The sequence below is a fragment of the Notechis scutatus genome, chromosome 1 (genome assembly GCF_049901735.1).
Source record: "Notechis scutatus isolate UNSWTSFEM ecotype Mainland chromosome 1, rNotScu1.2, whole genome shotgun sequence".
Lineage (NCBI taxonomy): Eukaryota > Metazoa > Chordata > Lepidosauria > Squamata > Elapidae > Notechis > Notechis scutatus.
Genome location: NC_142009.1, coordinates 319,236,469 through 319,251,218, shown reverse-complemented (window position 1 = coordinate 319,251,218; position 14,750 = coordinate 319,236,469). Strand labels below are relative to the sequence as shown.

General features: G+C 41.2%; 1 protein-coding gene across 3 annotated transcripts in view; it reads right to left on the bottom strand.

The window, feature by feature from the left end:
- Window positions 1–14,750, bottom strand: part of MDGA2 (MAM domain containing glycosylphosphatidylinositol anchor 2) — a 584,772-nt gene that overhangs the window by 118,489 nt on the left and 451,533 nt on the right. For all 3 annotated transcript variants that reach the window (XM_087952463.1, XM_087952462.1, XM_087952461.1), the window contains exon 9: window positions 9,405–9,674. In XM_087952463.1, coding sequence (XP_087808589.1) covers window positions 9,405–9,674 — 270 coding nt within the window. The remainder of the gene's footprint in view (window positions 1–9,404; window positions 9,675–14,750) is intronic.

Below are 14,750 nucleotides of genomic sequence, written 5' to 3'. Positions count from 1 at the left end.
CGTTGCTGTCACGTGACGTTTTGTGACATTTTTTCCCCTTCGCAAAGCTGGGGTGGGCGTGGCCTATGCATGATGCACCTGGCCCATGAGCCATCAGTTTGACACCGTTGCACAAGAGGGAAGGCTATTTCTCAAGATCTGGTTCAGGTGCTCAGTGCAGAATCAGGTGATTTTTGCAGTTGTCTATGTCAATACACCAGACAATAGAACTGTTGGAACCAGCAGCTGATACAAACATCACAGAAAAATTAATCACCAATCTGGACCCCTGTTGGATGTCACTCCTGTGCTATACAATGCTGTTGAGGAGTCCACCAGGTCCACATTTCTGATTTAGCATGCACAGACATGAAACCCTGTAATTGGTATATCAGCAGCATCCAAGCTGATGCAACAAAGCACTTCTGAAAAGAACTGTAACATCAATTTAGTGGAAGCTTTAAAGTCTTAAAGCAGAATTTTGAATACAGGGAAAGATTTAAGGGGCAAAAGATTAATCCAATCCTGTCATTTCAGGGCAGTGTCTGGGTTGGCAAGATGATGGAAGTGAAAGGAACAAAACAAAACAGATGCAACTCTTTTTAAACTGGAGCTTGTAAGTCTAACAAGTTCATGGATGGATCAAACACTTTAATAACTGATAAATAAGGAACTAACAATGTTATAGCCTGCAATTAATTGAGCGGGGTTTTCTTATTCTTTTTGTATGGGATTAATTGAATTGGGCTTTCCTTCTGCTTTCACATCATTCCTTGTCATCTCCAAGAGGCAAAACTTGTGAGATGTGTACTTTGTAATAGGCTACAGTCCGTTCAACATCCTTCCTTTCTTTATGTATCCTGGAGCAGTCTCTAAAATCTGTGGGTGGAGCTTAAGAGGCATGTCTTTTCACCCTATAAATGAAGAACTGGAGACCTTTATTCTGTGGAGGGTCAAAAATGTCAGGGGTTAATCTGTTGGGGAATCTGTATGGGGTTAAACTGTATGCCTATCAATGAGTAGGACTGAAGCAAACTGTGGGTGAAGTCTGAACAATCAGGGCATCCATTTTCTCTCCTTTGGGAACACCCTTTTCCTCTTCCCAAAACTTCCTTTTCTTTATCTCTCTTTGCTGGAACTGGCTATCTGATCGACCTGTGTGAATTGAAATAGGTTCAATCCAATGAAGTGGTTTTGGCGGTGAGGTAACTTCAGTTACTTTTTCAAAGCCACATAGCTGTCTCTAAATTACTTTGGGTCAATGGAAGGCTCCTTTCAGCACTGGTAGAGAGGTTCTGGTGGAAATACCCACATATTCTACCAAAGGCAAACAACCCGTGAGACACCCAGATGGGTACCTTCAATGCCTCCAATGCATACTGTAGGGAATCCCCCAGCATTTCCCAAACCAACCTAGTCTGGGAGAATTTTGTTCATGCTACAGATGAAAGTTCCTCTTCCTTTCTACCACAGAACTCCCTGAAGAAGGTACTTTGGCCTTTTTGAGCTACTTATCACCATGCCATTGTTTTCTCTCCATTCCTGCTCAATTGGCCAATGGCTGAGAATTCTGAGACAGATGGAACCCGAGTAGGAAATCCCTCGGCCCATGCTCAGCTAGACTGGAAGGCTCTCAGCCAGCACTGGAAAATAATTTCTTTAGCATTCTTCAAAACTTCTCAGCCCATCCTGACCAAACTCATCTAGATTTGAAGGCTCTCAACCAACATTTCTTGTTTCAGAACATTTGTTGTGGAGGTTCTTCACAGCTTTTGCCTATGGCATGTGCTCTGTGAAAGTTTGCAAAAGTTCCAAAGCAAACTGAGGCCAAGGGATATGCTACTTTGTTCTTAGAAGTGAAGGGGTTATGATTAAGAAACATTGAGAAGTTCCTTCACTCAAATCACTGTCAAGCCACAGTCCTGCTTTGAAGATTCATATTGCCCAGCTTGCTAAAGGCCAATTGCCACTGGAAATTGGGGTAAGAGCTGCATGTGGACAAAAAGTCCAAAGTTGCCCACCCCTGCTATAAAAATGAGGGGGAAAGCTGGATTTGTTTCTCATACCTCTCAGATTTGAATAAAGCAGAACAAAACTATTTGTTACCTTCATATTTCCAATCTGATCTCATTGTCAAAATGATTGATGTTTGATTGATTTACTTTATCATGTAAAACTGAACTAATTTATGGATAATACCCCACTAATATATGGTGTCAGCCACTTTTACATGGCATTTGAAAGGTGAACAGTCATGGATGCATCATGGATCTATTTGCTGCATTATCCATAATTAACTATAGCAATAGTGCATCTCTGAATGCTTAATGGAGATAAAAAATAAAGAAAGGACAATGCTATTTCTCAATCTGCAAGATTCCTGAAATGACCTCTTAGAACAGGATGGGAGAACAGATGGAAAATAGATGGTCTAGAAATCTAATTATGTTCTTAACCTGCTTTCCTTAGATTTATAAAGAGGAGCATAATAAAAGCAGAGAGAGAGAGAGGTTTCGGATATTTTTCTGAGGATGCAAAATGAGGAAAAATAGCTCCAATGTGCTATGTGGAACATCAAAGGAGATGAAAAAATATGTAAAATAAAAGGTGAATAGGGAAAGGGTAGAGTCATGCTGTCCTGCTGTAACAAAAATTGCTAAGAGTCGGAAGACTAATGGATTTATTGCAGAAGAAGGTTTTCTTGGCTGTAGTCCACCTTGTCAGATGGAGATGGGGAAAAAAAGGTTGCAAAAAAAAAAGTATTTTGGAGAATGGACAGATTTAAAGTACCAGCAAAATACCACTCCCTTCATTGCTTGGTTCCCTAATGGAGGACCATCCTCAAATAGAAAGAACTGCAGACCAACTCTACCCTTGGCAAAAAAGTGCACCTGGGGCAAAGGCTAAGCAAAAGTTTCCATGGATTGATGGTGACAGTCACTTTTTGTTCCTCTCACAGCAAGACTAACATTCACTTTAATAATAAATCCTCCATGAAGTGCAAAGAAGTTTTAAAGCATGTAGAGAATTGAGAATGAAAATAACCTCTTAGAAGAGAAATATATTTTGCCCAAAACTGGAGGTCCAGTTATTGGTGGGGTAGTCTCAGAAACTTTCCTTTCAACCTGCAAAATCCCCACCAATCAATAATAAAGGATGTGGAACATTCTGTCCTGGGAGAACATAGGACTTGTGTTTCCATTATCCATCATAGGAAAGAATATTCTATGTATAATTCACAATTAAGCAGAATTTTAATGGCTGCCTAGAAGGCAGGTTTTGGCAAGCTACCAACTGGATGCTTTGAGTGGGAGTCAAAGAGGGATTGAGGAAGGTAAGAAGGAGAAAAGAACAAGATCCAGTTTCAAACTGGATCCAATAAGATGCTGGACTTAATTTTATGAAGGGGTAACTCAACATGCTTGATAAGATCACCTAATGACTCAAGAACTGCCTTCATGTTGTGTTGTAAACTTGGTTTATTTTTAAGTTTTGTTTGCTTTTGGTAACTTAGTTTATTTTTAAATTTTTTGTTTGTTTTTGGAATTTTTGGGCAGGGGGTCCCCAACCCCTGGGCTGAAGCCAGGCTGCACAAGCGGTGGGCAAGCACATGCGCATGCACAGCTCTACTCACATCAATAGTGCAAAGCTCCGCTCACACAAATGGAGTTGTGCGTGCTTGTGTACATGTATCTGCCACTCACGTGAAACCATTCCCCTCCCCTCACACACACATTGGGCCACCAAGCTGGAAAGGTTGGGGACTGTTGGGAACTGTTAGGGCAGTGGTCCCCAACCTTTTTTGTACCAGGGACCAGTTTCAAGCACAAACACTTTTTCAAGGACCGGGGGGGGGGGAAGAATCCGAGTTTGGTGGTTTGCTTGCAGACGTTCCATTACCTGACTAGGTAACATCTGATGTTGTTACCTAGTCGGGTAATAAAATGTCTGCCAGCAAACCACCAAGTTCAGGGAGCGCCTCGGCCCTGCCTCCCTCAGCCCCATCCCTCAGGTGTCTCCCTCCCTCCCTCAGGTGTCTGCCTCGTTCCTCTCTCAGTTGCTCTCTCGCTGCTCCACCAGCCCAGGAAGAAACTGCTTCAAAGAAGCCGGGGGTGGTGGTGGCTTTTCCTGTCGCCGCAGATCCTCCGAAGCGCCCGTTTACCCCCACCCCGCCCGCCCGCGCGCGGTTCAATCCACAGTGCTCCGTTCTGCCTGCCTGCCTTCTTCGTTTCGGAGCAGCTTCGGCTGATAAAAAGAGGCGAATAGTTATTATTCTCAGCCGAAGCTGCTCCGAAATGAAGAAGGCAGGCAGGCAGGCAGAACGGGGCACTGAATTGAACCACGTGCGTGCGTGCGGGGTGGGGGTAAACGGGCGCTTCGGAGGAGCTGTGGCGACAGGAAAAGCCACCCCCCCCGGCTTCTTTGAAGCAGTTTCTTCCTGGGCTGGTGGAGCAGCGAGAGAGCGACTGAGAGAGGAACGAGGTGGGAGGAAACCGAAGCCAGAGATCAGGACAGGCTTCGGTTGCTTCCTCCCTCCCCTTCTTTCATTTGTGTCCTTGATCCCCGATCCCAGCAGCATTCACCGAAGGCGAAGAAAGCCGCCATTTAAAAAAAAAATTCTTTGCGGCCCGGTACAGAGTGCTCCACGGACCAGTACCGGTCCGCGGCCCGGTGGTTGAGGACCCCTGTGTTAGGGTATTGTATCAAACCTACTTTGGTGTGTGTGTGTTATTTTGTGTAAAGCATTCCATTGACTAAGTTAAGCAAACCCTTTGAGGCAGCTACACCTGAAGCTCCTATTGAAATTACTCATATCTGAAGTAACTGTTCTAAACTCTGTTCTGTCCTACAGGTGAAAGTGTTGTTGTTGGCAGGGAGAAGTTATCCACCTAAAATAAGTAAGGAACAATAAAATTCCACTCTTTGATGAATAGAAGTAGTTTAGAGCTGGGAGATGATGAAATAAAATAAAATAATAAAATAAAATAAAGTAAAATAAAATAAAATAAATAAATAAATAAATGTTTTCTTGACATCTAGATGTCTACAGACATAAATTAATTTTAATAGGAGGCAGAACTGAAACCTACCCACTTTCCTCAGTATGGGTACCCTTTCGATATGTGGACTTCAACTCCCAGAATTTTCAGTCATGACGGTTTGGCTGGGGCTTTGTGAAAGCTGAAATCCCTATTTCTGCTAGATTTTCCCTGTCGGAGAAGGCTAAATTATGCAACCTCCATATCAAAAATGTTTATTACAGAGATACACCATCTGTAGCCCTACAGATATATGTAGCTCCCCAAAGCCTTAAATAAAACACACAGCGCTCCTGCAGACTTTGCTGCAAATCATAATTTTTATAGTACAAAGGGAAAATAATTAAATATGTGGAGGGTGATTTTTAAAACCCTAATGGTTTTAAATCCAGGCTTAAAGTTAACATTCAACTCGTCATGCATACTTTCACTTTGTTGACTGATTCTTGCTCATTTTTTAAATATTACTAGGGTGCATCATTTGAAGGTCAAGCATGGCCTTAATTCAAGAATGCTAGCCCTTCTGATTTTCCTTTGAAGATAAAACTCTTGAAGAGAAACAGTGGCTTCAATAAGGCACCTCAAATGTAAAGAAATATTTGTGCATTTTTGTACATACATACATACATACATACATACATACATACTGCTTGCCTCAAAAGTTATGTGACAAAAAGACTAGGCAAATTGGTGCTTATTAAAGGTAAACTTTGAAAACTTTAAACCAAATAAGTATATCTTAAAAGAACGTTTAACAGACTTTAATAACAAGAGTTGGAAGGGACCTTGGAGGTCTTCTAGTCCAACCCATTGCTCAAGCAGGAGAACCTATACCATTGCAGATAAGTGGCTGTCCAGTGCTGAAGTTAACAGTTTCATGGTTCAGGGAGGAAGATGTAATGGGTGCTCCGCTGCCCTCAGAAAAAAAGAAAATAATGCACTGAAACTTCAAATCCACATAAAATATGTAACTTCTCCTACCAGTTTATAGCCAGAATCTTTCATTTACTCTGAAAAATGGAAGCTAATAACTTGCAGACAAATCTTCCTTTACAAAGATGTCATCAATGGCCAAGAGAGATTTACAGGGCAATCAATGCATCTGTCTTCACAAGAAGATACAATTTATTTGCAAAGATGAGCCATGTTGGATTGTCAATATGCTTTTGCATTTAAAGAAGATGTGGTTAAAATGCGCAGTGCACTTTTCCTTCATTTTAACTTAATTGTCAACTTATTGTCAACAAAGTCAGCTGAAAGAACAAGAAGTGTAAACTGAATTGACTCTAGAGATAATCTGGGATTAGTTTCTCAGACATCTGAGATTAATTCAAGCTCTAATCAGGTTAATGATTGTACATGACCATTTCAAAATTTGCCAATACAATGAATACGGAAAAAAGGGGAGATAGCTAGCATGCATTACCCCATGTATCTTAAATACAGTTAAATGCCTTGTTTCGGTAAATGTCTGGAGAAGGTTTAGCACTAGCACTAGCACTAGCACTTAGACTTATATACTGCTTCATAATGCTTTACAGAGAGCTAAGCAGTTTACAGAGTCAGCATATTGCCCCCAATAATCTGGATCCCCATATTACCAACTTTGGAAGGATGAGTCAACTTTGAATCAGTGAGAATCAAACTGCTGGTAGTCAGCAGAATTAGCCTATAATACTGCATTCTAACCACTGTGCCTACATGGCTCTAAGGTATAAGAATTGAAATAAGGTATTTTATTGTAAAAAAAATGTAACAGGATAAGATGTGTCTTCATATGCAAACATGAGACCAACGTTCCCTTATTTATTATCATGTTACAAAGTAGTTCACCATCATGGATGACATATAGAAGATGGAAATAGTATAGGGTAGCTGTTAAAACAAGATTAGCACCATCTGATGCTTCTGTTTGGATGAGAGAAACATAACCTGATGAAAATACATATCAGAATATTTACAGTATTGGAAACCTGGACAATGTTCAAACAGAAGCTAAATATATAGCCTTGAGGTGCTCTTCTTGGTTGTATTAAATTTGGTAACTGAATGCTTAGTTTTAAGCTGTGAAGGAATCATAGCTGTTATAGAAGTAAAAATCTGACTGGGCTCATGAGCACAAACCCCAGGAAACAGCATGGAAGTAATCTTTGAATTCCAAATAGTGAAAAGTTGACAATTCCAAAATTTACTTTTAGGAATATTTGTGCATAGGGTAAGACTTTTAAGCATGTTCTATAGCTATATCAGTATTTTAACTAAGGGAAGATAACATAAAAAGTTTTGCTAGAATAAAATCAAGGACACTTAATTGGAGAAAGAGGTTAATAGAATATGTTTGAATTTTTGAATCTGCATTGCACTGAAAGAAGTAAAGTAAAATGTCATTGGAGCAACAAACCGCAGAAATGAAGGTATTCCAAATAAATTGATATGTGTGTTGAAAATAGGATGAAATAAATGGTAGATTATGTTGCTGCTCTTGAAGTTATCCTTAAGTGCTAATTTAGTGCACTCAAGTTTTATACACCATCAAACAGAAAACTGAAATTAATCTTCATTTAGATTCCTTAATAATAATGTCATTTAATAGATGATCAAAATATAGAGGAGACAGATGAACTGAAATCTTCATGGATCATACTATCAAGGACAACAGCTATAAACTTTGTCACAAGGGAATGATGGTTTAAAACAGTTAAACTGACCCAAAAGGATCTATTAGCAGATGGTGCACAGAATAATAAATACATAAAGTGGACAAAGAAGGAAGCAGAGGAGGAAGAATAGCAATCATATTTATGTTATAGATTAGTGAATTATCTTCCTTGTTCATCATAATAACTGGATTTGAATAGAGGAGCCAGATTGGCTCCAGCCAAGAGTGATATGCATTTATTGCTCTTTTTAGAAAAACATGAAAATATCAGTCACCCTTTTTAAAGGGAACAGGTGGGGTGGAGTCATCTACTATGTTCAATTTGAATTAACTTTTGTTCCCCTTTTTAATAAAGGATCTTGAGAGTTTTCACACAAAAGACATGTGACCATTCTCAAATTATCATTATTTTGGACACATTATACAAAAATCTAGCTGGTGAGATGGAAGGAAAGGGAAGGAGAAGACAACTGGCGTCAGGATGGATGGGCTTAATTATTGCAGCACTCGGTGCACCATTGGGAGATCAGAAGGATCAGATCACCCTGAAAGAAGTTTATATATGTGAATCATTAAGAGTCAACATTGACGGGATTATGTATAATCAAATTAATCAGTCTATCAACCATTCAATAAATCAGTAAAATGTGATGGGTGCACATAACATGCTAAATCATGCACACAAAAAGATGAAAACCAACCGAGCGTGTACAACATTCGTTCTGCAAATGCAGTTATTAATAGTTTTTAACTGTTTTGGATAAAATGTATTGCATGAATTTCAACTGGACTGCTAAACACAAGGATGCTATTAAAAGAAATGCCAAATGTTTTAATGCTTTGATAGTAATAGTAACTTTGGTCTCCAGAAATGGAGATCTTGCAGGGATTTACAAACACAGCAAACCTACAATAGTTTTATACAGAGAAAGCTTTATTTTATTATTTTTTCCTTCTCTTTCCATAAACACACACACATATGTGACACCACTGCTTGACTACAGAATAATACATGGACCTCAGGCATCCCAGTGGTAGCATTACCACAATTCACCTCATGCAAATTGAGATGCATGGACTTCATGCATCTCAACTTCTATATCCCTGATGGCAAACCCATGGCACACATGCCACAGGTGGCACGCAGAACCATTTGTGCGAGCACATAAGCCCCAGCCAAACTTACTTGCACTGTGCATGTGCGCACCTCTAAGTTGATTTTCAGCCCATTTTCACCCTCCCAGAGGCTTGAGGGAAGCATCTGCAGCCTCGGGAGGGCAAAAAATGGGCCTTCTGGAAATACCAGAAGTGCCAGTTTTCAGCCTCTGGAGGGCCTCTGGAGCCTGGGGAAGGACGTTTTCACCCTTTCAGAGGCTTGCAGGAAGCCTCTGCAGCCTTGGGAGGGTGAAAATGGATCTTCCAGAAATACCAGAAGTGCTGAAACGGGCCCATTTTCGGCCTCCCGAGGCTTCAAAGGCTTCCCTCGAGCCTCCGGGAGGCCCAAAACAGTCTCAAACGGGCTGAAAATAAGCTGGGAGGCATGAGCATGTGCAGTGCAGGTAAGGGGGTGGGTTGGGGTGGGGATGTTGCACACACATGTGCAGGGGGAGCAGGGCACATTGTGGATTGTGGATGCCGGCGCTTTCGGCACCACCACAACAAAAAGGTTCGCCATCACTGTTCTATATGGTGTCAACACCAACTAGGGAAGCATGTAGAAGGCCTACCTGACACGAGAAAACTGCAGCGGCCAGCCCCTGCCTCGTTGATGATGTTGCAACTGTAATTTCCATAACTGTCCCTTGATAGGCTCCTGATTATATACTCTGTGGAGTCTTGAGCATCAAATCTTCCTGTCCGAAGAAGCTTGCTGCCCAATCGCCACTCAAAGGTCAAAACCCGAGTTGGATAAGCCCTCAGCACCCGGCAGCTCATAGTCACACTTCGGCCTTGGCCTTGTCGAATCTCAAGGAACGTTGGTTCAACAGCAGGTGGGTCTGCAAGAGAAAAGAATGAGGGGGTGGGGTGAACAAAAGGGGACACAGCAAACATACACCTCCTTCTACCCTGATTCCCTCATATCTGACTAATTTTGCACTGGAAATAAACTCCCGAGTTAATCAGTTTGCCAATCATTTCACCTCAAAAGATTAGTTAACAGAGCTGCTTTTGAAAACCATTTAGAAGTTACATTTGGTCCAGCAGTGGGATCCTATATCTGTTCCACTACTGGTTTGGTGATCGTGCACGCGCACCTAACACACATGCACAGCTTTCCACACACCAGCTGAGGCCTGCAGTGCCAATCAGCTGAGAGGATAAAGAAGAGAAAAGCACAGGGGCATGTGGGGTGGGGGGGAGTTGAGTATCCAAGGGAGCATCTATTTCCAGTTGTCTCTGCCTGCTGAGTATGTTCCGGCAGAGTGAGTCCTGTTGTTCCCCTGTATTAAACCCCGACTATATTAATATTGGAATCCTGTGGGACTAAAGAACCATGCCTTAACAGATAAACAGAGTTGGAAGAGACCTTGTAGGTCATGTAGTTCAATCTCCCACCCAAGCAGGAGACCCTACACCATTTTTGACAGGTGGCAGTCCGGTCTCTTCTTGAAGCTTCCAGTGATGAAGCTCCCACAACTTGCGAAAGCAAGCTGTTCCATTGCTTGATTGCTCTCGCTGTCATAAAATTTCTCCTTATTTCCAGGTTGAATCTCTCTTGGTCAGTTTCCATCCATTATTCTTCAACTGGCCTTCAGGTGATTTGGCCTTCTCAGTCACAGACCTTGCTCTCTGGAATAGGTATACATATATACCCACAGACACTTTCCCAGAGTTACAGAAAACCCTTAACGCCTGGCTCTGGGTTAATGTGTTTTTGAAACACTTGTTGTGGTTTCTTATTTTTATTGTGGTTGTTTTCATATTGTTTATCTGTGTTGTTTTATATTTTTCAGTTTGTGTTTTTCTAAGCCACTGGAATCTGCTGGAGTAGGGGGAACATAACAAATTTAAAAAAAAAACCCTAAATAATAAAATCACCAGAAATGGAACTCAACCTAAAGGAGACTTTCCTTGAAAGAAGACAACATGCACAAACATTGCTATCAATTCAGTTCCAGGTTAATTTCACATGAACTTTAATACCTCAACTGGCTGGTTGCTGTATAAAGTTGTCCTGTGAGGCTGGTATTCACAGGGAAAGTTGGGGAAAATATAACCATTACATTACCATCAGAGGCAGAGGTGCTATTCAGGAAATTCTGACCAGTTCTGGAGAACCGGTAGCAGAAATTTTGAGTAGTTCGGAGAACCGGCAAATACCACCTCTGACTGGCCCCACCCCCATCTATTTTCTGCCTCTTGAATCCCAGCTGATTGGCTGGGTCTTTTTTGTTGCCCTGCACAGGAGCACGGAGCTGGAAAGCAAGTTAGTGGGATGGGGAGGGAATGGGATTTTGCAATAACCTTCCCCTGCCTCACCCATCAAGCCCATCAAGCCATGCCATGCCCACAGAACCGGTAGTAAATTTTGTTGAATCCCACTATTGATCAGAAGGCATTACAGTATGATGTGAAGGCAGCAGAAACCATTCCAAAGGGATCAAGGAAGTGAATAAAGCATGGATTTAACATTGAACTAAGTATCCATGCTTGAAGCTACAACAGATTCCAATATCTTTAAGTGTGCAATTGGGAAAACCAACTTTAAGCCAAAAGAAACGAGGAGCCCAATCAAAGAAGCAGGAAGACAGGTTCTCTCTCACCAATCCCAGATTCCAAGATACCACTATCCTTATCTCTTATTCAATGAACACACCAGTTCAGATGCCAATCACAGAATACTATTTAACTGGGTTTTAATCAGGGGTGAAATTTTAAAAAAAATTCCCTACCAGCTCTGTGGGCGTGACTTGGTATAATAGTAATAGCAACCAGGAGCAATCGGGGCATTTTTTTTTTACCAATTCAAATTGTCACTACCGTCTCTCCTGAGGTGGACAGAGGTGGTTGAATTTCACCCCTGGTTTTAATGTTATATACACCCACACCCATGAGGGCCACACAAGATGCTACCACCACACTTCCACATAGAAAGCAGACTCACACCCACACAGAAGATGAGACACGACCACGGACCAGAAGCCATACTGCAGCTGCATCACTATCCGCTTCAAATCCCTCCGACCCATACATGAAGCGAACTGACGCCCACCATGAAGATGTGGCATGACCACGAACGTGAAGCCAAACAACAGGATCACAGCTCACCAGCTCAAATCCCCCAGCAAATAAGACTAACCTGAGCACAACCAAGCCCCCACCTGAACAGAACACACCCCCAGCCAATCAGAAATCAGCCAACCCCCCAGCCAATCAGAACACAGCCAAACCCCCACCCAATCAAGGCACACCCCAACTAGCAGTTAAAAGGAAGAAGCAGCTGCAAGCTCACATTACTCCGAGAAGCACAAAGCTGAACACACAAGCCTGAAGATGATGAATGAGACTTCATCGAAACGTCGCCTAGATACTTCCAATTTAACACAGGAGAAAACCAAATAACCAAAGATCCACATACAAATACCCGCGAAAACCTCAGAAAACAAACAAACATACATACATACATACATACATACATACATACATACATACATATAAACACAACTCAAATAATTTTTCTTTTTTCTACCCAATGGCAATGAGATCCAGATATTACCCACTTGAGCAAATGAGCTGCATTACCATTTCCAAGGAAACTTTAGGTTACTTTAGGTTTCTGGCCTACCTTTCATGGGAGTCAGCCTGCCATCTCTTGATGGTGAACCTGCCCCATTTTTACTTGCTTTCAAGCTATATTAATGGGCCAGAACTGCTATGCCTGCAGTGAAGCCAAGACCTTTGCTGTTATGTTACAAAGCTCCAGTGTGAATGGCAGGCGAGAGATTTGATGATTTCCACTGTGACTAGAGTTACAGGTCATTTGGATTCCTCAGGAGGAGGCTGATTAAAGTTCCCTGTCTTTCTTTTCCCCTTACCTTTCCTCATCTAAGAAAAAAGAAATAAATAAATTTTAAGTAATTCTCTAGGCAGTTTTTTTTTTTCTCTATGAAAAGTAAGAGCTCATCTGGACAAGTTTTTTTAATGAATTAATTCAATGCAAAGATATCCCTTTTTACTTTTATTTTTATTATCAGTTCTCAAATGCTTTGATGAAAGCTCTTCTGGTTTTTCCCCCCCAGAGAATTACACCTTGGAGAAACTATCCTGGATATAATGCTGTGTACTTCTAAAATTACAAATTGGCCAACAGTTGTGTGAGAATCGGGGCCAGATTAAGACCAACCTAAGGAACTATACACAACTATATCAAATATAAACTTAAAAAAGATCAGCACTAAATAACAATAAGCTACATAAGAATATTATTTACTTATGAACAGGATAAGAGGAAAAAAGGCAAATTTTCAACAGTTTTTCATGAATTTTTAAATGAAAATGATAGGGAAAATTGCAAAGTTTATAAGGGAAATAAGGGGAAGGTTATGAGGAAAAAATGCAAAAACTGAAGCTGAAGGTGATATGGAAAGAATTAATAAAACAATAACTAGATGAAAGAACTCTGTGGCACCCCCTTTCCCTTGGTTCTCTAAGCAGATGCTTATTTTGCTTAATCCAGGGTGGTGAGAATGTATCCTATGATCCGGTTCCCACTTATGTTGAAATCCCAAGACAAGATATTCCTTTTTCAGACAGAAATGCAGACTTCAAAATGATGGAGAAAAAAAATCAGCTGCAGCAGCTTCTCCTATCTCCAACAATAAAGTCAGCTCAAAAATGCTAACAAGAGAGATTTGACAGAAATCCTCAATCACCCAGAGAAAAAGAAAAGCAAATTTGCAGGAGAAAGAAAAGAAACCGCAAGACTGATTTTCAGCACAGTAATAATGTAATATTCTCTCTCTCTTCCCCTCCCTCCCTCCCTCTCTCTGTGACTTGTGGCATCATTTCCTATAAAACTCAATCTCTCTCTCTCTCTCTCTCTCTCTCTCTCTCTCTCTCTGTGTGTGTGTGTGTGTGTGTGTGTGTGTGTGAGAGAGAGAGAGAGAGAGAGAGAGAGAGACTCATGGCATCATTTCCTATAAAGCTCAATGAATAGTTTCACAGTCTTTCATCCATGATTGACTGATTTTTCTAAAAGTGTACTACAAACAAGTAATACCATTTATTTTTATCAGTGTGTTGACCCCATAGATAGATTTACTCCCCAACAATCTATATCTAACCTGTCCTTTTGAGTCTCTTAATGATGTACTCATCCACTTTGCTTTTGGTGCTCTTTTTCTTCTGAGCATTGGAGCCTTTTCCAGAGCTGAGCCTTTTCATACTGTTTCTGAAGTAGGATAACTTGAGTCTGGTCATTTGTGCCTCAAGCCAAAACTCTGGATTGATTTGTTCAATGATCCATCCATTAACTTTCTTGGCTGTCGGGCTTCCGGTTTGAGCTTTGGTGACAGACCGAAATCTGCGATCCTGCGCAGTTTCGATCTGTGCTCACTGCTGGAGTGCCCCGAGCCGGCTGGTTTCGGGGCTAAGCCACCCCATAGAGATGGTGAAGAGGGGGGAGACTGCCAGCAGAGTTGAGGAGAGTCGTATCTCTCCTCCCCAGCTGGCCATTACTCCCTTTCCTGAAGGCAGTTGCAGTGATGGTCAGAAATGGCCACCTCAAAGAAGAACTCGACCGGAAAAGAATGTGCAGGAGGAAGATAAGAAGAAAAAGTTTTGGTTGACCCGGTCGAACTGAAAAAGCAACAATATAAGGTACCCTGGAATTTGAATTATAAAGAACAACATTGTTCCCAAAGAAGACTTTGAAGCGGCAAAGGAGAGAGGGAGGGAAAGGATTTGGTTTTTTTCTTTTCTTCCCTATATTGACAACTAAGAAATTTAAGCAAGAAACTGGCAAAAATTCACTTTGACATTAACAGGTATTTAAGCTGAAAATAAAATGTCAAAGGGATAATAAAGATTTCTGGATTCTCAAAAACTTTTAAAAGAAGGGGAAAAAAGGGTGG